Source organism: Bombina bombina, chromosome 4, assembly GCF_027579735.1.
Source record: "Bombina bombina isolate aBomBom1 chromosome 4, aBomBom1.pri, whole genome shotgun sequence".
Classification (NCBI taxonomy): domain Eukaryota; kingdom Metazoa; phylum Chordata; class Amphibia; order Anura; family Bombinatoridae; genus Bombina; species Bombina bombina.
Window position 1 is genome coordinate 366,398,221 of NC_069502.1, and position 27,421 is coordinate 366,425,641.

Below are 27,421 nucleotides of genomic sequence, written 5' to 3' on the forward strand. Positions count from 1 at the left end.
AGAATAAGGTGTCTAAAACAGTGCCTGCCGATATAATCTTATCAAAATACCCAGATTAAATGATTCCTCAAGGCTAAATATGTGTTAATAATGAATCGATTTAGCCCAGAAAAAGTCTACAGTCTTAATAAGCCCTTGTGAAGCCCTTATTTACTATCTTAATAAACATGGCTTACCGGATCCCATAGGGAAAATGACAGCTTCCAGCATTACATCGTCTTGTTAGAATGTGTCATACCTCAAGCAGTAAGAGACTGCACACTGTTCCCCCAACTGAAGTTAATTGCTCTCAACAGTCCTGTGTGGAACAGCCATGGATTTTAGTTACGGTGCTAAAATCATTTTCCTCATACAAACAGAAATCTTCATCTCTTTTCTGTTTCTGAGTAAATAGTACATACCAGCACTATTTTAAAATAACAAACTCTTGATTGAATAATAAAAACTACAGTTAAACACTAAAAAAACTCTAAGCCATCTCCGTGGAGATGTTGCCTGTACAACGGCAAAGAGAATGACTGGGGTAGGCGGAGCCTAGGAGGGATCATGTGACCAGCTTTGCTGGGCTCTTTGCCATTTCCTGTTGGGGAAGAGAATATTCCCACAAGTAAGGATGACGCCGTGGACCGGACACACCTATGTTGGAGAAATAAAACCTATGCTAGATACAATGTAACTATTAGTTATATTGTAGCTAGCTTAGGGTTTATTTTACAGGTAAGTATTAATTTTTAAATAGGAATTATTTAATTATTAATAGTAGGTTTTATTTATATTTATTTTAATTATATTTAAGTTAGGGGGTGTTAGGGTTAGACTTAGATTTAGGGGTTAATAAATTTAATATAGTGGTGGCGACGTTGGGGCGGCAGATTAGGGGTTAATAAATGTAGGTAGGTGATATTTAACTAGTGTTTGCGAGGTGGGAGTACGGCGGTTTAGGGGTTAATATGTTTATTCTAGTGGCGGTGAAGTTCCGGAGCGGCAGATTAGGGGTTAATATTTTTATTTTAGTGTTTGCGATGCGGGAGGGCCTCGGTTTAGGGGTTAATAGGTAGTTTATGGGTGTTAGTGTACTTTTTAGCACTTTAGTTATGAGTTTTATGCTATGGCTTTGTAGTGTAAAACTCATAACTACTGACTTTAAAATGCGGTAGGAATCATAGCAGGATAGGGTGTACCGCTCACTTTTTGGCCTCCCAGGACAAGCTCGTAATACCAGCGATATGTGAGTCCCACAGAAAAAAGACTATAAGCAATTTGCGTAAGTTGATTTGCGGTAAGGCCAGGAAAGTGTGCCCCTAAATCTGCAAGATTCGTAATACCAGCGGTAGTGAAAAAGCAGCGTTATAACCTGATAACGGTGCTTTTTCAGTATAACGCAAAACTAGTAATCTAGCCGTTTATTTGAAAAAGAAGGCATCTAGGCTGAGGAGCCAGATAAATTCAGTTGAACCAGCATGGACAGCACTATTTTATTGGTGCTGTTCATTCAGCAAGGTCAACTCAGGTTTTTATTAAAAAATGGGCCTGCTTATAAACTTACATTCTTTATTTTCAAATAAAGATACAAATAAAATGATGACATTTTGACAATAGGAGTAAATTAGAAAGTTTATTAAAATTGTATGCTCTATCTGAAGCATGAAAGATAAAATTGGTGTTCAGTTTCACTTTAATCCTCAGATACCCTTTTTTACTAGAAATAGCAATGCACATGTGCAAGCCAATCATATGATGTATCTATGTGCAGTCATCAATCAGCAGCTATATAGTGTATCTGCAGAGGCGTAACTAGAAACCACAGGGCCCAGGTGCAAGAATCTAAGAAGGGCCCCCCCCACCGCCCCTCCCCCCTCCAAAAAAAAGGTGAATTTAATACATTTTTAAAATTTTTTTTTACATTTAACACACAAAAAAAATGTGAATCAGATTACATGTCTGCAAAAGGAGGTACCCTGTGCCCACAGTCTGTGAGATGGTCTGACCCCCTATTACTGTGTATATATATATATATATATATATATATATATTATATATTATATATATATATATATATATATATATATATATATATATATATATATATATATATATATATAGTGGCACTATTTAACCCCCCAGAACTGTATATAGTAAGTTAGTGACACAGTCTGTAATCTGCCGGTGAGATGGCTGGCCTGACCCTACCCGCCCAGTACTTTATAAAGTTACCACAGTAGTCAGTGACATGGTCCACCCCCCATACTGTATATAGTGGTACTGTATAATGCCACTGTTCACCCCCTGCCCCACCAATGCTGTAGTAACAAGGTCTGTAATTTGCTGGTTCCACAAACATACACACATACATACATGCATAAATACACACACAGTCACATACATACACACACCATACACACACACATAAACACCAATGGGTAAAACAGAAACACTAACCCCTGTAGTCATGTCACACTCACATGATATCAATGCAGGCAGTGGTAGGTTAACGTTTTTTATTAAAAAAAAATATTTTTTTTTAAAGCTGGGCCCCCACCCTCAGGGGCCCAGTCGCACCTGTGGTCTCTGCACCCCCTGTAGTTTCGCCCCTGTGCATCTGCATATGCTTTTCATCAAATTTTATTTAAAAGATGAAGAGAAACAAAATATTGAAAATATATATATATCTAAACAAATATATAATTTACCACATTGCATGCTATTTATACATTTTTCAAAATATATTTTGTTTTCATGTCATTTGAAAATAATATTTAAATGAATACAGCTACAAAATAATTTTGATTAAATATATATTTATTATAAAAAATTTTTTTATTTTTTTTTAAATAAAGAAATACAATTTAATGTATATTAGCCATGGCCTCCTGCAGGGCCCGCACAGCCCGGGAAACAATATCCAACCCCTCCGCAAGCTGGTGAAATATCTCGGCCATGATGGGCTCTGTCTGTGTGCCCTCATCCAGATCTATAAAAAGACTAAAATAACATGTTATATAAATTCATTATCAAGATACAATTTTTCAAACATAATATTAATTTTTCTTACATTCAATTCTAGCCACCTCCTCTTCTTCTGGTAGCGCCGGCGAGAAGGCTGGTGCTGGATCCTCCCCCGGTACTTTGTCGTCTGCCAGAGATGAAGCACAAAAAAAAAAAAACATTGTTAGTATGAGGAATATGTGACAAGGCCTATCTTATACACAAAATTGTTGTTGAAAAACTGGTAGAAACATTTAAATTTTACAAATACAATCCATTACATTAACCTGCACCTTGAATGAACCTGTATAAATAAACAAATTTGAATGTTAAATACTGCAAACATAGTATTATACTTGAAAATTACCTTGGATATCAGGGACTTCCATATCTGTCCCTCAGTCATAGTCTGGACGACCCTCAAGCAGTGTCAATAGCAGCGTGGGAGAAGAGCGGTTGCTCCTTGGTGTCGCCATTGACACTGGCCTGACGTACCGGGGGATTCTGTCTCTCGGCCGCCTGAGATCTGTGAAAATATAAAGTTGTATGTCCATATTAGATTCAGGTGATATTTTTATTTTGTGCAATGTATCTGCAGCTGCAATGCATGAAATCTTTATTTCCTATGATGAAAATAACAAACAATTTAAAATTATATATATATATATATATATTTACACGCAGTATACATATATATATATATATATCTATATACATAGATATATATACATATATATTTTTATTTTAATATATATATATAAATATATATATATACATGCAGTATATGTATATATATATATATATATATATATATATATATATATAAAAATATATCTATATATATATAATTAAACTTTATTTTAGCATTTTTAAGGATTATGATAGAGTATGAATTTTTAATCAACCATATTTACTTCTTTTTTTTATTTATTTTTTTATTGAGGTTTTATATGGCAAACAAACAAGAGAGTATTTTCACAAATAGACAACGCACAGCTATATAACATGTCCAGAGATTATCATAAACAAGATTCTTGCCAGTTAAACTATATGCCTTCCAAGTGAGAACTAAGGCCATTTTTGGACCCTGTATTAATATAGAAACAACAGTTACAGAAAGCAACCCTGATCAATAGGGGGCCACTCTTGGGTCCCAAATTGTAAACCTCTATTTTTTTGTTATATAGTGAAAAGAAGGCCACAATTGGACCCTCTCAGTAGAAATATCTTAGTTGTATAGGTAAGTAAACATAAGCATAGTAGCTGACCAAGATGTAAGGTAATGATGTCACCGCGCAATGACGTGATGATGTCACCGCGCAACTTTATTTATAATTCACAATGTTAAGTATAGGAGCAGGGGGCATGCTGCTTAGAAGCCTGTATCTCAAGAATCTAAGCAGCTACAGCCCCCCAGGACCTACCGTTTGAAAGGTAATCACCTAACCTTTCTAGTGTGGGGGATCTGAAAGAAAAAAAAAGTTAAAAAATAAATATTTTAAAAAATAAAAAAAAACTTTAAACAGCTTAGCACCCAGGTGGGTTAAAAGGTTAAAGGGACAGTAAACCTTAAAAAATAATGTTATATAATTTTGCACATTTTACAGACCCGCTCTCTGTGCTCTTCTGAGCGGGTCTGTTTTTTTCACACAGTGCATCGGGCCAGCTGTATAGTCACAGCCCGGCCCGACCGCGCCATAACACTAGGTGCAGCTCGCTCCTGCTCTGTCTGACAGCAGGAGCGAGCTGCACTGTGTATAATGGTGCAGTTGGGCCGGGCTGTGACTATACAGCTGGCCCGATGCACTGTGTGAAAAAAACAGACCCGTTCAGAAGAGCACAGAAAGCGGGTCTGTAAAACAGCCGTTTTTTAAAAAAATTAAAAGGGTATATTATGTTTTATAACGTTTGCGCTAATATAATGTTATATAATTATGCACTATGTGCAGAATTATATAACATTATTTTTAAGGTTTACTGACACTTTAAATATATAATATTGACCTTTTGCATAAACAACTCACTTATAATAAAGGTTACATGAATCAATAATTATAATTTAATAATTCATAATTAACATGTGATAGTCAAGTAATTTTAAATCTATTTAAAATGTGTAAATGTATTCATTCTCATATTTCATAATTATATGACCTTTTCAAAGAAAAGGAAAGTGAACACCAACGAAATTTTAAAATCAATTAGAGCATTTAATATTAATAACATAAAATAAATGAATATATTAATTTATATATATATTTTTTTAGAAAATTTTTAGAAAAGGTTTTTATAAAATGGAACTCAATAGTTTAAGAATAAAATGACATTTTATCAGTGGCCTGTCAGAATATGCTTATATAAAAGATAATTACAGAGGTAAAAACTATATACATCTAACGTTGTTAATGGTAAAAAGGGGAATATGTAATAAAAAGAATTACAGATCTTTTATTTAAAATAAATCGGGTGTTGAATGTCACTTTAAGCACGGACAGGCCTGTGCTCAAGTACATATTAAAAAATCCTCATGAAATTTTGAAATAAACACACATAGAAAATACATAACTCACTCACAATCTCTCAGCTAAGATGAAAAACAATAATTGAAGTGTTAGTTAACACATTCAGAAATGGTACAAGCACAGGTACCTTGTCAAGGTTCTTTCAAAAACCTGTGTCCCCCTAAAACTGCCACACAATGTAAGCTCTAAATCCAAAAAACTGTGAAGAAGTGGAGGGTGCACATGTAAATAAACCTTCTATTTCTCCATATTTATAAGAAAAGAGAGTGCAAAAGAGAGAGAGATTTTAAGAAAGAGAGATTGTGAGAGAGAGAAAGAGAGACAGAGAGACAGAAAAAGACAGACAGATACAGACAGACAGAGAGGGAGAGAAACACATGTATTAATTTCTAAACCTGTAGTGCATTGCTGCTACTTCAAAAAATGATAGCAAACTAATGTTGTTGTTTTTTTTTAATATTAGTTTAATGTGACAGTGAAACAATAAATAAATGAATATTTATAAATGATTGTTTTTTAACTTTATAAAATAATAATTAATTAAAAAAATGTGACGTGTTCTTTTTGTATTCTTAGTTGAAAAATAAGCCTAAGAAGTTAATATGAAAATTTCTTAGACCTTGAAGACTGCCTGTAATCAGAAATAATTTAAACCACTAGAGGTCATTAGTTAATGTGTTTCATATAGATAACATTGAGCTCATGCACGTTAAGTTATCCAGAAGTTAACAGTGATTGGCTAAAATGCAAATCTGCCTAAAGAACTGAAATAAGGGGGCAGTTTGCAAAAGCCTAGATAGAAGTTAAACACATATTACAAAATGTTATTGCTATAACTTTAAAAATAAGAACAGAGTCAAGTGTATATCCCAAGAAAATGTATTTCAAGATATTTTATTAAACATGTGTTTCATCAACTTTACATTGAACAATTGCAACAATCGACAAAATTAACCACTTTCAATCAATGGCAAGATGATGATATACAATATAATTTGGTCAATATTTAAATATAACATAATAAATATATAATCTTTTGGATTAAAAATTATACTGTAAAGTAAATATCTAAAAAAAAAAAATACTGTATGTTGCACATTCAACATTATTGACCCAAAACCGCCTGAATATAGTCTGCTCAAGTTTGGACTCCCAGAGCATCATACTCCTGTAATGGATCTATATGTTCACCATACTCATGGTTATCCAAGCTCTCCAGATCTATATAAGGGATTGTTAGGACAATGTTGTGCAACATACAGCAAATCAAAAAAATTAAGGAGACTTTGGAGGGGGCATACTCAGGCAGTGACGTGCGGTGAAGTAAGAGGCTGGTGAGGCAATAATTCACAGAGAAACATACACACATACATTATATATATATATATATATATATATATATATATATATATATATATATATATATATATATATATACATACATACATATACATACACACACTAACTCTCTCTCACACTCATTCACACTCTCTCTCTCTCTCACACTCTGTCTATCTATCACATTCTCTCTATCTCTCACACTCTTATACTCTCTCTTAATCTCACTCCCTCTCACATTTTCTCACTCACTCACTCTGTCATGCTCTTTCTCATACTCTATCTTTCTCACACTCTCACACTCTCACTCTCTCTCTCACAATCTCACACTCTCACTATCTCTCTTTCCCACTCTCACTATCTCTCTTTCATACTCTCACTATCTCTCTCTCTCACACGCTCACTAGCTCTCTCTCACACTCTCACTAGCTGACTCTCACTAGCTCTCTCTCAAACTCTCACTAGCTCTCTCTCACACTCTCACTATCTCTCTCACACTCTCACATTGTCTCACTCACTCTGTCACACTCTCTCTATCCCTCTCACACTCCCTCTCACACGCAGGGGCAGTGATCATCAGTAGCTTATAAACAAGCACCCCAGAAGATGCCCAAAGATTATTTAGAAAATGAGCAGAAAAAAGGGGTTATCAGGTTATCCTAGCATACTTCTGCATACAAAAATTGCTAACATTTTAAAGGTATGTCCGTCCCTTTAATTGTTTTCTATTTTGCATGACATCACATACAGAGGTATATAGTAGCTAGGTCAGCACAGTCATCACACACAGAGGTATATAGTAGCTAGGTCAGCACAGACATCACACACAGACTACACACACATACAGCAGTGCAAGGGTTACTGTCTCCTGCGAGTATATACACACCCAGCAGTGTGTAAAAATTATATCACGGGTATCACAAAAGAAAAGTGGTTTATGCACCAAATATGTGCTTTGCTTACAAAGAAAATCACATTTCACTGCTGCTGTTATAAGACAGTGGCTTCCCAAGCAGGCTCATGCAATATAAGATAATTACATTTTGTAATACATAGATCACAAGCTTGCATGATTTGTGTTATACTGTATAATAATGAAATAGCTATACAAACAAAGGGAAGGTTTATTTTTTTTCCTTTAAAAACAATATCAGACTGAGCACAGTAAACAAAATAGACCATTTGCAGAGAGCTGTACATTATAGACTATAGTGAATGTGTTTCAGAGAATAATATAATATCTGAAGTGGTCTTTGGCTCATATTAAATCACAGCAGAAAACGTATAACTTATATTCACTTGTTATGGATAGGGTTGCAAAAAATTTAAGAATTCAGTCCCCTGGCTGTGAGGTGAGAAATGTGTGTAATGTAAGTTTCCTAGTTACTGTACAAATAAACAGGAATAGAGCATCCTGTAGGACATCTGGGGGAAAAAAAGCAACCCTGTCTCTTAAACAACAATCAGAAGGGTTTGCCCAGAGTCAGAACTCCAATTACATAGCATGCTGTACAGTATATACAATGAAGACACTCAAGTTAATTGGCTAATACTAATTAGACTCTTGTAGCTACAAATATTAAATTGTTCCTTTGTTTATAAATCACCAGAGCAGCCTGAATCCGAATATAATAGTAGAAAAAATCGATACGTTCATGCATTACATTCACACACTACAATACAGATTCAAGCTCAGCTAATCTAATCAATTATTATTATTATTATTATTATTATGAGGTATTTGTAGAGCGCCAACAGATTCCGCAGCGCTGTAAACATAGTCGCTGTACAGGATAGCTTTTGTAGGGGTCAGGTGGGTAGAGGGCCCTGCCGAGAGTTTCACTGTTGTAGTCGGCTCTTATGAAGCGATCTGTAAACAGCTGGGCCCATAGGCTTACGTTCTAAGGGGTTCAAGGGGAAAGCAATGGAGTTAGGAAAGGTTAGTGTTGGTTGTATGCATCCCTGAATAGTAGAATTTTTAGGGAGTGCTTGAAGCTGTTAAAACTAGGGGAGAGTCTTATGGAGCGAGGCAGGGAATTACACAAGATGGGGGCCAGTCTGGAGAAGTCCTGTAAACGGGAATGTGAGGAAGTAACAAGAGAGGAGGAGATCCTGAGCTGATCGAAAGGGACGGGAGGGAGAGTATCTAGAGACAAGTTCTGAGATGTAGGGGGGAGCAGTGCAGTTCAGAGCTTTATATGTCAGGGTGAGGATTTTATGTTAAATCCTAGAGGCAAGAGGAAGCCAGTGAAGGGATTGGCAGAGAGGTGCAGCAGATGAAGAGCGACGCATAAGGAAGATGAGCCTGGCAGAGGCATTCATAATGGATTGTAAGGGAGCTATGTGGCAGCTAGGTAGACCAGAGAGGACGGAGTTGCAGTAGTCGAGGCGGGAAAGGATGAGTGGATTAAAATCTTGGTTGTATCTTGTGTAAGGAAATGTCTAAATTTAGCAATGTTTTTAAGGTGGAAGCGGCAGGCTTTAGCCAAGGACTGAATGTGATGAGTGAAGGAAAGATCTGAGTCAAGTGTGACCCTAAGACATTGGGCGTGCGGGGTAGGGGTAATGATGGAATTATCAACAGTTATAGAAATTTTGGGGATGGAGACATTGGAAGAGGGGGGAAAAATAAGGAGTTCAGTTTTAGAGAGATTTAGCTTAAGGTAGTGAGAGGACATCCAAGATGAGATGTGAGAAAGACAGTTAGTGACACGGGTTAGTAAGGAAGGAGGTAGGTCTGGTGCAGAGAGGTAGATTTGGGTGTCATCAGCATACAAATGGTATTGAAACCCATGGGACTTTATTAAGGAACCTAGTGATGACAAGTAGATTGAAAAGAGAAGGGGACCAAGGACAGAGCCTTGAGGTACCCCAACAGAAAGTGGTAAAGGGGAAGAGGATGCTCCGGAGAAGGCTACACTAAATGTACGGTTAGTCAGGTAGGAAGAGAACCACGAGAGAGCTGTGTCACAAATGCTGAAGGATTGTAGGGTTTGGAGCAGAAGAGGGTGGTCAACAGTGTCAAAGGCTGCAGACAGGTCAAGGAGGATAAGCATAGAGAAGTGGCCTTTGGATTTTGCTGTAAGTAGGTCATTGGTAACTTCGACAATTGCTGTCTCTGTAGAGTGATGGGAACGAAATCCAGATTGCAGTGGGTCAAGAAGAGAGTTTAGTGTAAGGAAATGGGATAGGCGTGCATAAACTAGCTTTTCGAGGAGCTTTGAGGCAAGAGGAAGTAGGGAAATAGGGCGGTAGTTAGAAGGGCAGGTTTGATCGAGGGAAGGTTTTTTGAGGTTAGGTGTGACCAGTGCATGTTTTAGAGATGAGGGAAATATACCAAATATACGAGATTAGATTAGGAACCAGTAATAATTAAAAAAACACACAAATAAAAGACGCACATCTAACAAAATCACTAATGCGTTCTGTGGGTCTGTCCTGACCTGTTGTCTGGTGTCTAAATGGAGTAACTTGCACAGTTAGATTCTTTTACCCATGTCTGACCACATCAAGCAGGAGACATCTGAGCTACTGGTTCTTTTAAATTCTACTTTAAACAAATGGACACCTAAATATCAAATTTTGTTAACGTTTCTGAGCAGCAGCTACAGTTGTAAAGGTTGTCTATGCCTTGAACCTTTACACGTGTCACATACAACTAACTTGATTAAGATAAGAAGTTGAACTTTACTGTGTACACAACACCAGTAGAGTCAAGAAGAAGACACTGCAGTGCTCACAGAGATACCTCACTGACGGTCACACGAGTGAGTCGGGGAATGGAAATGCCGGCACTCGCCACTCAGTCGGTCACTCGGCACAGTTCGTGACTACTGTCCTGACGACCTGGCTGCTGAGCCTCTCAATCGCAGTATCGTACAGATGCACGCATGTGACAGCTCTCACCCCCTGCCTCGCATTCCCGCCCGCCGCAGTCAGTACCAGATTCAGACATACTCCTTTCTGATTGGCTGAGGGGCGGACAGGGCTCCTGAGGCTTCTAGAGAACAGCCTCCGGTGGGAGCATTTTGGGCCACAAAAGAGATAAGCATTACGATTACTGCCACTGGGTGTCAGTCTCTAGCAGCCCATACAACAAAATACATTTATATTGCGCAACGGAAGGGTAGCTGAACGGCTAACAGCCTCTACTTCCTTGCGCAATATGAATGTATGTGATAATTGTGTAGTGTACTGTTATGTGATTTACTACTGTAACTTGAGATCATCAGAATTTGGGCAGTTGGGTACGGGGGTGGGGGGATCACCTTTGATGACTAAAAAATATTTTTTAAAAAATGATAAAAAAAAATTATTTTTATTTTTATAATTATTATTAAAGAGTGTAATTCCATACATTGGCCAGGGGAGGTGCTGCCTCACCTGCCTCCTATGAATGCATGTCACTGGCATACTGAAGAACCCCACCAGAGATGTCCAAGCAGCGGAAACGGCTCTTCAATACGCCAAAGGTGCGCTCAATAACCGATCTGGTGGCGATGTGTGCCTGGTTGTAGCACATCTCTTCCACTCCATTGGGGTTTTTGATGGGTGTGAACAGCCACGGAAGACAAGAATATCCAGAATCACCTGCGTAAACAAAATAGATCATTGACATCAGCAATCATAATGATTAAAATATATCATATACATATGTTTGAGTATCTAAGAGATATTTACCTATCAGGATTCCCTCTGGCATTTGGCCCTCCTGGAACCGATGGTAGATGACAGAATTCCGGAGGATGAAGGAATCGTGGCTGCAGCCAGGGAGTTCGGAGCATACGCTCATGATCCTCAACCTGGCGTCACAGGTGACCTGGATATTCAGCGAGTGGTTGTGTTTCCTGTCCCGGTATGGCTCCTCTGTACCCCTGGGAGGCTGCACCAATAAATGCGTGCAATCTATGGCCCCCAATACCCTTGGAAATCCAGCCCTTAGATAGAACTGGAGCTTGACAGCATGCCACTTCTCAGGTGTATTTGGGAAGTGGACATGATAGACTAGGCGTTGGTGCAAAGCATTGAGGACAACCTTCAGATGACATGAGAAGGTTGCCTGGCTCATACCTACGCCTAGAGCTGCCACAGCCTGGAATGATCCAGTTGCCAAGAAATAGAGGACCGATAGCAATTTTACCATCTCAGGGATTGCCCTAGTTCTTTCAGTGAGCGGCTCGAGAAAGTCCTTGGTTTCGACATAGAGCCTCCCAATAGAGGCCCTATCAAGTCAAAATCTACGGATCACCTCTCGGTCACTGAAGGCATGAAGAGTAACCCTAGGCAGGAACACCCTCGGCACTCGCTGGCATCTTCGTTGTCGCACCGCAGCCATCAACACTCGTCTTTACCTGCGTCTCCTTAAGAATAGGATAAACTGTAAAGCATTTAGGATGTCCATGCTCAAAATAATAATGAAATAAAGTGATTGAAGAGCCCATTTTATAATGCCAAGTTCGACAGCTGTGAATGATTTCAGTAATTGAATAAATGATGCGCCACAAACAAATGACTTGCCCAATGTGATTATTAATTTTATGAACAATTAATTGAATAATTTATTCAAGATTTTCCGATTTTCGGTATTATTGCGTCATTTGACGAGTACAATAATGTGTCAAAATGAACGTCTGCTTAGGTCATCCAGGTGAGTTTTGCAGCTGTAAGAAATGCGGGTGTATTGTTTGTGCAATTAACTAAATTAATTATGAAAATCACATGAGTATTTAGCTAAAGCTTAAAGCATATTTCAGATTTTCTGTGTTTGGATGGCAGCATTGTGGAGGTTAAAAAGGTCATGGATTACTCTGTTTTTGAGATAACATATTAAAGAACAATGTGGTGTATTAACATTTGCAAACCTAAGTAACAAAAAGAATGCAATGTCGAACATTATGATATGAAATAATTTTTTATATCCTTTATGTGATTCATAATGCCATTTTAAATTCATTTCAATGTATTTTGCAAGCGCAAAGTAAAACAGTGCCATGAACTTGAGCAAAATACATATAAATAACTTTAAAATGGCATTCTACTTCAAAAAAAGCATAGGAACAGAATGAAAACAGTGACAATATTGATTTTGCGAACTAATATAAGTGACTGACCTTTTAAGCCTCCACGACGTTGCCATACAAACAGAAAATCAGAGTTCAGATTTCATCCCTATATAAATACGCATGTGTTGTGCATAAATAATTGATAGCATAATTTCTGTGCAAAGTTTTCATTCTCTTGCTATCCTTTGTGTGAATTTGATTTTCTTTTTAAAATCTTTTTAATTTCTGTGCACTGTTTTCATTCTCTTGCTATCCTTTGTGTGAATTTGATTTTCTTTTTAAAATATTTTTAATTTCTTTGCACTGTTTTTACTCTCTTGCTATCCTTGGAACAGTGAATTACAGGAAGTGAATGCTATTTAATAACTTTTTTTTGTGTTGCTAACATTTTTTCAAAGCCTATATACAACAGTAATAAACATGGTGAAAAGAGTTATAAAAAATATATATTTTCAATTTTTAAAATTATTTCTCTATATAGTGCACTAAATGTGTAGCAAGAATATTGATTGATTTATAAAAGGGTATACATATTTCATAATGTTTTAAATTGAGTTTTATTAAGTGATATGCTTCACTTTCTCGCAGCATCGAACATAAGATTTCAGTATTTTCCGATTCCCATTGACTTCTATAGCATCCGCGACCTCAAGGGTGGCGGATTGAAAACTAGGTACGCTGCGTCGTCGTAACTATTAATTTTTTAATAACTTCTTGACAGCTTCAAATTGTGTTGAATAGGAGGGAGAATACACAGAATTACGCTTAAATTCAACGGGTTTTCTATTCGCATCGATCTGCGTCAAATTGAGACCGGCGAATCGTATGTTACGTCACAAAATTCTAATTATTCCGATCTTGATGCTTTGATAACTACGGCGCATCAATCTCGCGACAACTACGACGCGGAATTCAAGCGCATTTTCAGTTGACGCTTTGATAAATAGGCCTCAAAATCTGAAGGAAACCACTTCAGCATCAGAAGACGGAATTACAGTATCCGAATCTGAGATTTCACCCTCAGAGGCTACCGAAGTATCCTCCTCTTCCGACTTATGGGAAAGAGCAACTTGGTTAGCCTGTACAGGATTTGATACCTTATTATATGATTCTCTAACTTTCCTCTTACATCTCCCCTGCAACATGGGGATGGCAGCTAGCGCCTCAGATAATGCAGAGGATACCTAAGCAGCAATTTCGGCCTTCAAATACATTCCATCAGGAGCTTGAGAGGAACCGCAGGGCACTGCATGTGACGTAAATACTGTTTGGGACACTTGAGAAAGAGACTGTGGCATTGCCTGAACAGTATCAACCTGAGAGAATGGTGACTCAGAAACAAACAGTCTGTCTTTGTACATAAGAGTTCTTTCAATACAAGAATTACAAAAAGGCAAAGGGGGTTCAACTTGGGAATTCAAGCAAAGTTTGCACTCTATAGCAGGCAAAGACTCTAGGTCCATCTTGCAAATAAATATCACAACAACAAAAAAATAACAAAAATTATTCTTTTAATTTCGTTACTGCCCCTTTAACTGATAGCTCAAAACGTTAACGGAAAAATCAGTATAAGAGATCCGCTTGTCCAGAGATACCCTTATGGGCAAATTTTACAGACCCCAACAATTGTTTTTAAAAATCTAGAAAACACCTCTCTGGCACCCTCTACACCTCAGCGCTAAGCTGAGGTGCCTAACGTTCCTCTCTGTCACAGAACGTTGAAGAAGAAAAACGGAGCAGCTCCTCAATGAGAGAGGACTACAGAAGCTGTTAAACTTTCAATAAGGAAAAGGCGCCAAGTAACAGTGCGTGCTGCGTCTGGAGAGAGAAGTCCCGCAACTCGTGACGCCACAGCTGGCTCCGTATACGGACCGCAAGTTCCCTTCAAAAAACGGCACAATATAGTCCCCAATAGGTAATGACTGCATTTATAAGCAGTCTAACTAACTGAACCAACAAAATGTTAAAACACTGCTTCTCTATAATGTTAAAACAATGTTTCTCTAGGAATCTGATGTCCTGTTACTGCCACACAGTGCCCTGCATCCTGTCTAGGATATCCTGACTCTCAGGAATAAAATAGGCCCATATAAGGTGCAGCCTATGAATTGCTGTAGTGCTAGGGTTTTCTTAAGAAATAAAATGGCACTTACCTGCACCATTGACTGTCCGACAGGAGGACACCTCACCTGGCATGAGTGGAAGCCACTTTTTACAGAGACCTGTGGATAAAAGAAAGAACAGAGTAAGCCTACTCTGGCATTTTGTTTAAAGGCAGCAATCTTATCAGGAAAACACAGTGAGGCCCACCCCACAAGTTCCTAACTGCTTGAAAGCTACCACAGCCCTACTGAAGGGACTAACGTGGAGTACAGCAAGACCCAGCTTGTCAGGGAAGATCAGAGCAAACCTATAATAATAAAATATTGATAGAATAATTCTTAAACAGACACCTAAACTTCACCTCCTCCGTGCACTGAAGGCAAAGAGAATGGTTTGGGATTGTGGGAAGGGAAGTGATACTAAACAGCTTTGCTGTGGTGCTCTTTGCCTCCTCCTGCTGGCCAGGAGTGATATTCCCAACAGTAGTGGATGATTTCGTGGACTCACTGTGTCTTAAGAAAGAAAACAGTGATAGTGCTAAACATATATACAAGTGTGCACAAGAATCCTTCTTGGGAGAGAAAAAATATATATAGATAGAGTATCACAATTGGAACAAAGGGTCTCTAATTGGGATGATATTCAAAACTCCATGGAATCAAAAAATGAATTTCTATTAAAGCAAAATACAACTTTGTCCAATAAAATGGAAGACATGGAAAATAGAGCTAGGCACAATAATCGGCGTTTAATTGGCCTACCTGAAACCCTCAAATTTCAAGAATTAGAGATCTTTGTGGAAGAAACCCTCCCAGATCTATTGGGTATTCAACATGAGAAATATCTTTTCACAGTAGAAAGAATTCACAGAATGGGAAGAGAACCAGATCCCCCTTTGCAGGGGCTTAAGAAACCTCACCCTGTAATAGCGAAATTCCTGAATTGCCAGGGAAAGGCAAAGCTTCTATGAGCCTTTAGAAAGCAGCAAAACCTTCACTTCAATAGGGCAAAATTTCTACTTTTCCAGGATTTTTCTGTGGAAACTTCTCTTAAAAGGAGACAATTTTCACCTCTATGTTTTCTCGACTAGTCTCAGACAACAGATTCTTCTCTCTCCTATACCCAGCTAAGCTAAGGATCAAATCTGGTTCTAATTTTTTCATGTTTGAATCTCCAAAAGCAACCTTTTTAGACAATAAAGCAAAAAAATAGTATGTTTTTAATGAGAGCCTTCAATTTGTTCTGTTGTTCCCCTTTTTTTGTTTTTAGTAACCAAGACCAATATTTACCCAATATAATGTCTATGTGTTTTTTTGTGTTTTGCTTTTTTTAATAACCAAGACCAATACTTACTTACCCAATATAATGTCTATGTGTTTTTTTTTTTTTATAGTTTAATTTAGTTTGTTGCGATGTGGGGGAACAGTGGTACAGGGGTTAATAGGTTTATTTTAGTATCTGCGATGCATGGGGATTGGCGGTTTAGGGGTTAATAAATTGATTAGGTGTTAGCGATGCAGGGGGATGGCGGATTAGGGGTTAATACTTTAGTTTAGGTAGTCGCAATGTGGGTGGTCGTGGATTAGGGGTTAATAGGTTTATTTTAGTATTTGAGATGTGGGGGTGGTGGTTTAGGGGTTAATGGGTAGTTTATGGGTGTTAGTGCACTTTGTAACATATTTTTTTATGAGTTTTGTGAAACATCCATAACTACTGGTCTTTGATTGCGGAATGGATCATTGCGGTATTGCGGTAAAGCCATAACGCACAAATTGTTATATCAAGTAGCTGACCATTCTGCATTTAAAGGCCATTTTTTTGGTGGTAAAGCCGTACCGCACAACTTGTAATCTTGCTCTTTAGTTTTGGTTATTTTTTTAATAACATTGTGCTGATTTTCAGACTCCTAAACAAAGCACCAAAGTTTTAAATGTATACTGATGTCTACGGATTCCTGAGGCTCTTGTTCGTATAATCTGTCTTTTCACATGCAGGGGAGGGGGAATTGTCTGCTGTACCAGTTTTTCCAGCCCCTTTCACTGGGTGTCCCAGCCTAACCTCATCAACAGTGCTAAACTTGAAACTTCTAAGTAAGTTTTTAAAAGGTGTTATACTGGATTTTTAGATCACTGTCTGTGCATATTCTTATTTATAGTAGTGTCTATTACATTGAGTTATATGAAAAATAGTGTATACTGTCCATTTAACTTTCAATAAAATAGTATAGCACAAAACAAAATGTATGCTTACCTGATAAATTTCTTTCTTTCTTGGCATGGAGAGTCCACAAATCCATTCCAATTACTAGTGGGAATTCAACTCCTGGCCACCAGGAGGAGGCAAAGAACATCCCATCAGAGCTGTTAAGTATCACTCCTACTTCCCATAATCCCCATTATTATTATTCATTCAGCTGGAGGAAATTGGAAAGAGAAGATGACACAAGGGTATAGAGGTGCCTGAGGTTAATACAAAAAAAGCCGTCTTAACTCAAAATAAGGGCGGGTCATGGACTCTCCATGCCAGGAAAGAAATTTATCAGGTAAGCATACATTTTCTTTTCTTTCTAATGACATCGAGAGTCCACAAATCCATTCCAATTACTAGTGGCAACCAATACCCAAGATAGAGGACACAGAATGGAAGGGAGGGGAGAAAAAGACAAGCGGACCTAAACAGAAGGCACCACCGCTTAAAGAACTTTTCTCCCAAAAGAAGCCTCAGCCGAGGCAAAAGTGGACGTCTTGTAGATTTGTTCCACAGCAGCTTCATTTTTGAAGGCCCAAGAAGAGACAGCCCTAGTGGAATGAGCCGTAATTCTCTCAGGAGGCTGTTTTCAGGCTGTCCCGTAAGCCAACCAAATAACACTTCTCAACTAGAGAGAAAGAGTAGAAAAAGTGGCCTTCTGACCCTTATGCTTACCAGATAAAACAACGAAAAGGGTAGTATTATGTCGAAAATCCTTAGCTGCTTGTAGATAAAATTTTACAGCATGCAGAACATCCAGGTTATGCAACAGGCACTCCTTCTGAGAAGAAGTATTAGGACAAAAAGAAGGAGCAACAATTTCCTTATTGATATTGTGATCTGACACAACCTTAAGAAGAAACCCCAACTTAGTACGAAGGACCACTTTATCCAAATGAAAAATAAGGTAAGGGGAATCACACTGCAGAGCTGAAAGCTCAGAAACTCTGCAAGCAGCAGAAATAGCGAGGAGAAATAATACTTTCCAAGATAACAACTTAATATTAACCGAATGCATAGGCTCAAACGGATCCTGCTGCAAAACTCTAAGAACAAGGTTAAGACTCCATGGAGGAGCAACAAATTTAAACACAGGCCTGATTCTGACCAAAACCTGAACAAAAGATTGAACATCTCGCAGATCTGTCAGACGTTTGTGTAAAAGAATAGACAGTGCAGAAATCTGACCCTTAAGAGTACTGGCAAACCCTTCTCCAGGCCATCCTGAAGAAAAGACAGAATGCGAGGAACCCTCACCCGACTCCAAGAGAAACCCTTCAATTCGCACCAATAAAAGGTATTTACGCCATACCTTATGGTAAATCTTGCGAGTAACAGGTTTATGAGCCTGAAGCATGGTATCAATGACCTTCTCAAAAAAACCATGCCTAGCTAAGACTAGACGTTCAATCTCCAGGCAGTCAGCTTCAGAAAATCTAGATTTGGGAGGAGGAAGGGACCCTGAAGTAGAAGGTCCTTCCTTAAAGGCAACCATCTTCACCAGATCCGCAAACCAGATCCTGCGAGGCCAGACAGGAGCTATTAGAATCACTGATGCCCTCTCCTGCTTGATACAAGCAATAACTCGAGGAAGGAGAGCAAACGGAGGGAACAGGTATGCAAGACTGAAGTTCCAAGGAACCGCCAGAGCGTCGATCAGAGCGGCTTGTGGATCTCTTGATTTTGAACCGTACCATGGAAGCTTGGAGTTTAGACGTGATGCCATCAGATCAAACTCCGGAACCCACCACCTGAGGGTTATCATTGTGAATACTTCCGGATGGAGAGCCCACTCCCCAGGATGAAAGGTCTGTCTGCTCAGAAAATCCGCTTCCCAGTTGTCCACCCCTGGGATGTGGATGGCAGAGAGGAGACAATCGTGAGACTCCATCCACTGGAGAATGCGAGTTACCTCCTTCATAGCTAATAAACTCTGAGTTCCTCCCTGGTGGTTGATGTATGCCACCAAGGTGATGTTGCCTGATTGGAATCTGATAAACCGGACTAAACTTAGTTGAGGCCAGGCTGATAGAGCATTGAAGATTGCTCTCAACTCTAGGATGTTCATGGGGAGAAAAGACTCCTCTCAAGTCCAAAGACCCTGAGCCTTTAAGGAACCCAAAACTGCTACCCAGCCCGACAGGCTGACATCTGTGGTCACAATCACCCAGGATGGTCTCAGGAAGCATGTACCCTGAGAAAGATGGTTCTGTGAAATCCACCAAGATAGAGAGTCTCTTGTTAGGGGATCTAGAACTATCCTCTGGGAGAGATCTGAGTGGTCTACTTTCCACTTTCTGAGCATAACTGTAGAGGTCTCAAATGGAAACGAGCAAAAGGAATAATGTCCTTAGAAGCAACCATTAGACCAATTACCTTCATACACTGAGCCACTGATGGACAAATAGAGGACTGAAGTGAATGACAGGAAGCAAGAATTTTGAATTTTCTGACCTCCGTCAGAAAAATCTTCATGGACAGAGACTCTATGATCGTTCCCAGAAAGCATACCCTGGTGTCTGGTACCAGGGAACTCTTTTCCAGATTTATTTTCCATCCATGGGTACAAAGAATAGACAACAGAGTGTCTGTATGAGATTTTGCTAAATGAAAAGATGGCGCCTGAACCAAGATATCGTCCAGGTATGTCACCACTGCTATCCCCTGAGATCTGACCACCACCAAAAGGGCCCCTAGAACCTTTGTAAAGATCCGAGGAGCAAGGCCGGAGAAAAGAGCAACAAATTGGAAGTGTGGAATTGAAGATGTTCCTTGTGAATAGGGACATGAAGATACACGTCCTTCATGTCTATGGTAGACATAAACTGACCCTCCTGAATCAAAGGTAGAATGAAGCGTATAGTCTCCATCTTGAATGATGGAACCTTGAGAAATTTGTTGGGAATTTTGGCAACCACAAGAGGTTTGAATAGAATCCTTGACCCTGTTCCTCTACTGGAACTGGGACAATCACTCCCAGAGAAGATAAGTCCTTTACGCAGTTTAAGAAGACTTCTCTCTTCACCTGGTTTGCTGATAACTTTGACAGGATATCCTGTATCCCTGGGAAACTACTTCCACTGCCCAAGGATCTGGGACGTCGCGGATCCAAGCCTGTCGAAAGAAAGAAAGCCTGCCCCCTACTTGATCCAAGACTGGATCAGGGGCAGCCCCTTCATGCTGACTTAGAGTCAGAGGAAGGCTTCTTGAACTGTTTGCTCTTGTTCCAAGGGTGGCTTGACCTCCATGAAGTCCTAGGTTGCTCCGGCTTGGAAAAAGAGGAGGAAGACTTTTGTCCCTTGAAAAATTGTGGCAACCCTTAGGTCTAGCCTTTTTGTCCTGAGGTAGGAAAGATCCCTTTCTGCCAGTAACTTCGGAAATTATCTCGGGGAGACCAGGACCGAATAAAGTCTTGCTTATAAAAGCTAAAGACAAAAGTTTGGACTTGGATGTTACATCTGCAGACCAAGTATTAAGTCATAGAGCTCTGCAAGCTAAAACTGCAAAGCTAGAAATTTTGGCTCCCAGCCTAACGACTTGCATGCTGGCATCGCAGATAAAAGTATTAGCCAGGTTTAGAGCCTTGATTCTATCCTGGATCTCCTCTATGGTAGTCTCCTCAGAAATGAGGTCAGACAAAGAGTTGCACCAATATGAGGCTGCACCTGCAACCGTAGCAATACTTGCAACTGGTTGCCATTGTAACCCCTGATGAATATACATCTTTCTTAAATAAGCTTCCAGTTTTTTATCCATAGGGTCTTTGAAAGAGGAAATATCCTCAATAGGAATAGTTGTTCTCTTGGCTAGAGAAGATATAGCACCCTCTACCTTGGGCATTGTGCACCATGAGTCACACACAGAGTCAGCAACAGGAAATATCTTCTTAAAAACAGGGGATGGAGAAAAAAGAATCCCCGGCTTCTCCCATTAAGAGCTATAATACGATCTGGAACTGGAAATAACTGAAACTGGAGTCAGAATCCTGCAAAGTAGCTAGGGCCTCCTTTAAAAGCAAGCGGAGGTGCTCCAGCTTAAATCTAAAATTAACCACTGGTGGATCTACTTTACTAGCCACTGCAGTCTCAGATTCAGAGATTTTGCCCTCAGAAGTCACTGAGCAATAATCCTCCTCAGATAACTGAGAGAGGCTGACTAATGCAGTCTTGGCGTAGTCAGAACTCTTTGTATGAGAAATGTTCTTAGATTTCCTCTTTCGCTTACCAGCAATAGGGAAAGTTGATAAGGCTGCAGAAACTGCAGAAGTAATTTGCGCAGCAAAATCTCATGGTAAATAGACACCCCCAGGAACTTGTTGAAAGTAACCACGGGGCACTTCATGTGAAACCGCTATGGCTTGGGATGTTTGAGGAGAAAGTTGAGGCATGGTACGGACAACATTATCTTGAGAGACATATAGCTCAGAAGGGGAATCCTTGTCCTTAGACAATAATGTTTTATTTAAAGGGACAGTCAACCCAAATGTTCAAATATGTAATTCCTATAACGTTGCTAACGATGTTTAGTTTGCACTGTAGCCTAATTCATTACCCTAAATAGTTTATAAGCATTTCCTACTTACTTGTTTCTTCTTTGCAGTTTAAAATGCCCGCCTGCCCCCTCCCATATTTCGTCATCAAGATCCTAAGGTTGCTCAGTCTCCAGCTCTATATCGGCTACTTCTCGTAAATCCACGCTCCTGATATTTTGCGCATACGCATTGCGTTGCTAACACTAGGGGGAAGGAACTCCAGCCGGTGCAGGAGCTCATTTGTTATAGCGCAAAGCTGTGTATAAGATGGGCACTGGTGTGTGTGCACTGCTCAGCCGGTGCAGGAGCTCATTTGTTATAGCGCAAAGCTGTGTATAAGATGGGCACTGGTGTGTGTGCACTGCTCAGCCAGTGCAGGAGCTCATTTGTTAGAGCGCAAAGCTGTGAATAAGATGGGTACTGGTGTGTGTGCACTGCTCAGCCGGTGCAGGAGCTCATTTGTTATAGCGCAAAGCTGTGTATAAGATGGGCACTGGTGTGTGTGCACTGCTCAGCCGGTGCAGGAGCTCATTTGTTATAGCGCAAAGCTGTGAATAAGAAAAAAACATAAGTCTGCTTTGTTTTATTTTTGCAGTGGAAGCAATACATTATTGCTTATAAACTATTTAGGGTAATGAATTAGGCTACAGTGCAAACTAAACATCGTTAGCAACTTTATAGGAATTACATATTTGAAAATTTGGGTTGACTGTCCTTTTAAGCATGTGGAACAAAATTGCACAGTAGGAATAATTTGAGCCTCCAAGCAATATAAACACTTATCAAAATTTAAAGCTAAATTTGACTCAGTGTCCATAATGAAAATAAGGTTTCCCACAGTAATCAGCAAGACAAGATGTTACAATATACTGTCATTAAATTCCAATAAGGGATTAGACTGAGTCTTACTAGATTATCAGATAAAATACCCCCAGAAGATTACTGCACAAAGAAAAAGAAAACAAACTAAATAAGTATATTTTGTTAAATAACTAACAACAAAAAAATTGACCATTGCACCGCTATATCCTAAGCCTGAGTAGGTTTTCCGCACCGGTGACCAGGAGGTCCCACTAGTAACTCTGTACGCAAAGGAAGAAAATAGACAATATTAGGACTCAAAGACGATCTATATCGTCAGAAACCCTAACCGTTAGACAACTTAGGCAAAAAGCATAAACGAAGCTCTGCTCTCCAAGCTGGTATATGAAAGGCTGAAGCGGAAACTGCGCCACAAAAAAGAAAAGCACGCGATTCCAATGCGCCGCAGTTAAAAATATTATATGTGCCTAATCTAAAGTACAGATAAATGTTGCACTAAAAAGAAATAATAGGGCTCAAATAAAGACTTTTAGTCCCATTCTGTCTCTTCACCCTTCAGCCACTCTCATGAACCAGCCTCAACCTAAGGGAAAAAAACATTAACCCCTAATGTTCCAACACAGTTATAGTGCCTGCAGTGCTGCCCTTAAATCCCTACATAAAGAGAAAATGATGTCCCATATTCAAGTCCACTGAGGAATTAACCCCTAAAGCGCTGTCCTTCAAACCTAGAAGGCAAGAGCACTTACCTGTGGATCCAGCTGCAGGGCAGGAACAGCTTCTTAGGTGTGACAGATTCACCAACTTTTTACAGGGACCTGTAAAACAAGAAAAACAGAGTAACCAACCCTGGTTTTCTATAAAGGGGTAGTATTGGTGTTAGAAGTTAAGCAAAGGCCACCTCGCCGTCTTCTAAATGCTAAAAGCCACCATTACTCTTACTAAAGAGAATTACATGGACACAGCTTGACCCCAATCCTTGCTTACAGGGAAAAGTACCCATTAAATGATTAAATATCTTCAGACACCATCTTCGCACATCCTCCCGATGTTCAAGGCAAAGAATGACTAAGGATTATAGGAAGTAGGAGTGATACTTAAAGGGTTAGAAATTGATTTCCATGTGAACCTAATTAAAATATATTATTATAATAACTATTATAAATGTAATCATTTAAAATAGTTTTTACATTAAATTAAGCTTTTACATACCTTAATTTTAAAGGATAATTTGTCATAAAATGTGCGGTAATGACTGCCCATGAAATGAGGCATGGCTCATATTATCCAACATCCGCCCCCCAACCAATGGCAAAGCTGCTGGGCCCTTTAATTTAAATATTAGATTGTCAGCATCGCATGCGCAGTACTGACATTAAAGCACAGCTGTTTAAAGCTTATTGATCCTATTGGTTAAAAACCGGCAAGTAAGAGGAGACAGGGAACAATATAAACAGGAACTCCACACTTCACGATGCAAGTTTATGATGAGAGCTGTGCAAGACTTTACAAGCTGCTTCTGTCCTACACTTAAACCCTGCACTAAGGAGAGCAGCGTGTATACTAGTATTCTTCCCTGCCTGTGATGAAGTCCATCTAAATACGGCAGTGAGTTTGAGAGCTATGTTTATTTAACTGTCGGGCTCATCTCCCCCTCCCTCTGGCTGTTTTTGCTTTCATGTGGAAACGGGGCTCTCACTGTCAATAATCAAGCAAACACAGCCAGAGGGAGGGGGGAAGATGAGCCCGACAGTTAAATAAACATAGCTCTCAAACTCACTGCCGTATTTAACGTCTTAAACACAGATGGACTTCATCACAGGCAGGGAAGAATACTAGTATACACGCTGCTCTCCTAAATGTCTCATTTGCAAGTGTGAGGCTGCCCCTCTAAGAGATGCTTATGATTTGCACTCTGTGACTCTCTTGATGCCAGGAGATGAGAATCTCATCTCCCGGCATCAAGAGAGTCACATAGTGCAAATCATAAGATCCTGTGAACAAAATCTGTGATGTGACTATAATACCCTGTTTAGCCCGTGCCTGCTTGAAAGAACTTGTGCTCCTGTCAGTAAACTGCTGGAGACTGGGGGGCGAGTCTGCGCATGCGTTGCTAATAAAATAGTTGTAATGCGCATGCGGGCTGCCATGATGTTTCTACCTAGGTAGAACATCGTAACAGGCCCCATATAATGGTTAAAAAAATGGGTTTGGCGCAGTACTAAGTTTCCAATTGAAATTACAAAAAATGGAAGGAAAACTTTACAAAGGTACCAATTGCAAATGTATTTATTATTTTAAGAAGTTTTTCATGAGTTAAAAATATTTTTTGGGTTTACTATCCCTTTAACAGCCCTGCTGGGGTGTTCTTTGCCTCCTCCTGGTGGCCAGGAGTTATATTCCAGCTAGCAATTGGAATGGATTCGTGGACTCTCTATGTCATTGGAAAGAAAATTACATTAAGAACTACACTACTTGAGTGGATTTTTTGTGCACTATTGGTTTAGCGCTCAAGTGATATCCTACATGAATTCTACTGCATGTCCCCATTGAAAAATATTAATTTAGAGATTTAGCGCATTCACTCTGTCCAACATGCAGATGTTAGCGTGCACTAGACTTTCGCTCAAACAATTACAAATACATTTGGACTTTATATATGACAACAAAAATAGAAGCGCTACTGATTGCACTCAAATAATTTTAACACAACACTAATATTTTTGTGCTACAACCCCTTATGTTTACGTCAAGCTATAAAGAGTTAAAATATTTGGATTTCATTCTGGATGTTAATCAATCAAAATTACAGATATTCCTGTATATCTATTTCGTTGCTTATAGCATTACTAATACATCACTCAAATTAGTGACTAAGCTTTTTCTAGTACATAAGTTACATTTTGAAATTCAATTGGGTAAAAGTCAATACACTCTAACCTGTATTTTTCCTTTTTGTTAAGGAGTAGTCCTTTGAGTGCTAATGATGGCTCAGAGCCGTCATTAGCACTCAACTACCTTTTTTGCAATCTGGGGGCCCCCACCCGCTCCTACTCCGGCGATCGGGCCTGCATAGTGACAGACTTTGCCGGGGCTTCCCGTTATGTGCAGTGACGTCACACGCAATGACATGATGATGTCACAGCGCAACTTTATTTAAAATTGTCAATACAAAGTATAGGGAAAGGGGGCATGCTGCTTAGAAACCTGTATCTCAGGGATATAAGCAGCTACAGACCCCCAAGACCCACCATTGGAAAGGTAATCGCCTAACCTTTCCAATGGTATAAATCTTGGGGATCTGGGGGGAAAAATTAAAAAGTAAAAAAAAATGTTTTTTGAAAATAGTAAAAAACAGAAAAATATTAAATTCAGCTTAGCACTCAAAGGGTTAATGTAGTTTATATTGGTCTAGATTACAAGTGGATCACTAATGTATCGCGCGCCCATAAACGAGCAAATTCACCCATTTACAGGCGCCCAATAAATAACCAGCCATTACAGGTGGCTGGTTATTGCTATATCGAGCTTGCGGTAGCAATTTGCACTCAGGAAATGAACCAGAGGTCAGATCTCTGGTTACTTTTCTAAAAGTGCCCCAATTGGCCCCAAATTTGAGAGTATTTTAGTTTTATATTATAAAAAAAAGAAGCATTTTTTTAAATAAAAAACCACTGCACTAAGCTGTTTTTGGGGTTTAAAGTTGTCGGTTATGGGGTGTAAGAAAAAAATGGCACTGAAAAGTGCCTTTAAATTGCAGTCGATGGGGAACTCTGTGACTTATATACTTAGACATTATTTTAAACACTTACCACCGGAGTCTCTACTTGGGTTGGTTGTATGTGCAGATTTACTGCCATTGTCTGAGGTGCTGGAAGTATCTGATATGGCAACTGTACTAATGCTTCTGCTGCAGGAAGTTCTTCTTCAGAAAGTAAAGCATTTTGCACCAGCACTTCACCTGGTGTTAATATTTCTGGCTGAACTGCTATTGCTTGCACAGCCTGCAAAGGCAGTGATTGAATATGAAATGTGTCTGTTGACAGTTGTGTAGAGTTTGCTATTGATGGTGGCAGAGGCTGAACTGCAGGTTGCTCTTTCTCTGTACTTGGTGATATTAACTGCTCTCTACATGAAATTATAGTTTGTGGTTGAAGTGATCCAGTATGTGCTCCTGGTGACACAACAGGTGAGATATCAGCTGGGAGAGTGAGATGCGGCACTGACTGCAAAGTACTCTGGAGAGGATAATGTGAACGATTTCTTGGCGTCAAAGTTGACTGTACAAGTAAAGGGGTCTGAGGCTGAATGAGAGGCTGTGGGTGAATAATAATTGTAGGAGACTGACATGGGGAGTGAGTCAGTGGTGGAGACACCACTACAGACTGTTGAGTTGAGTGTGTGACATTTGGAGATGAGGAATGTGGAGTTGAGGCAGGAGTGCATTGTTGTGAATGAGACAGAAAAGTCTGACTCTGAAGTGGAACACAATGTTGCGTAGACGATGCCTCTAAAGCTGGATTGTGTAAACTAATGGTTTCAATTTGATGTCTGTGTCGTATTTGTTGTTGTTGCTGCTGTAATATAACTGGATGATGGGACATCTTAGGTGACTCTGAATTCAGAGGAATTGTTGGCTGTTTTACCAGAGAAAGAGGATGAACTGAAGCATATGACACTGTAAAAAACATAACAAAAAGATTGTATCAAACAATTACATTTTAAACTGAAATTATGATGATGTACACCTCAATTAATATTCATCATATAACATTAAAATTATAGTTTACATGCAAATATCAATCACATTC

At 39.2% G+C, this 27,421-nt stretch overlaps 1 protein-coding gene across 1 annotated transcript in view; it reads right to left on the minus strand.

Annotated features, from left to right (window-relative positions):
* Positions 1–27,421, minus strand: part of PHC3 (polyhomeotic homolog 3) — a 1,036,700-nt gene that overhangs the window by 473,005 nt on the left and 536,274 nt on the right. Inside the window, exon 8 of the mRNA XM_053710129.1 lies at positions 26,423–27,288. Within this exon, the coding sequence (XP_053566104.1) occupies positions 26,423–27,288 (866 nt within the window). The remainder of the gene's footprint in view (positions 1–26,422; positions 27,289–27,421) is intronic.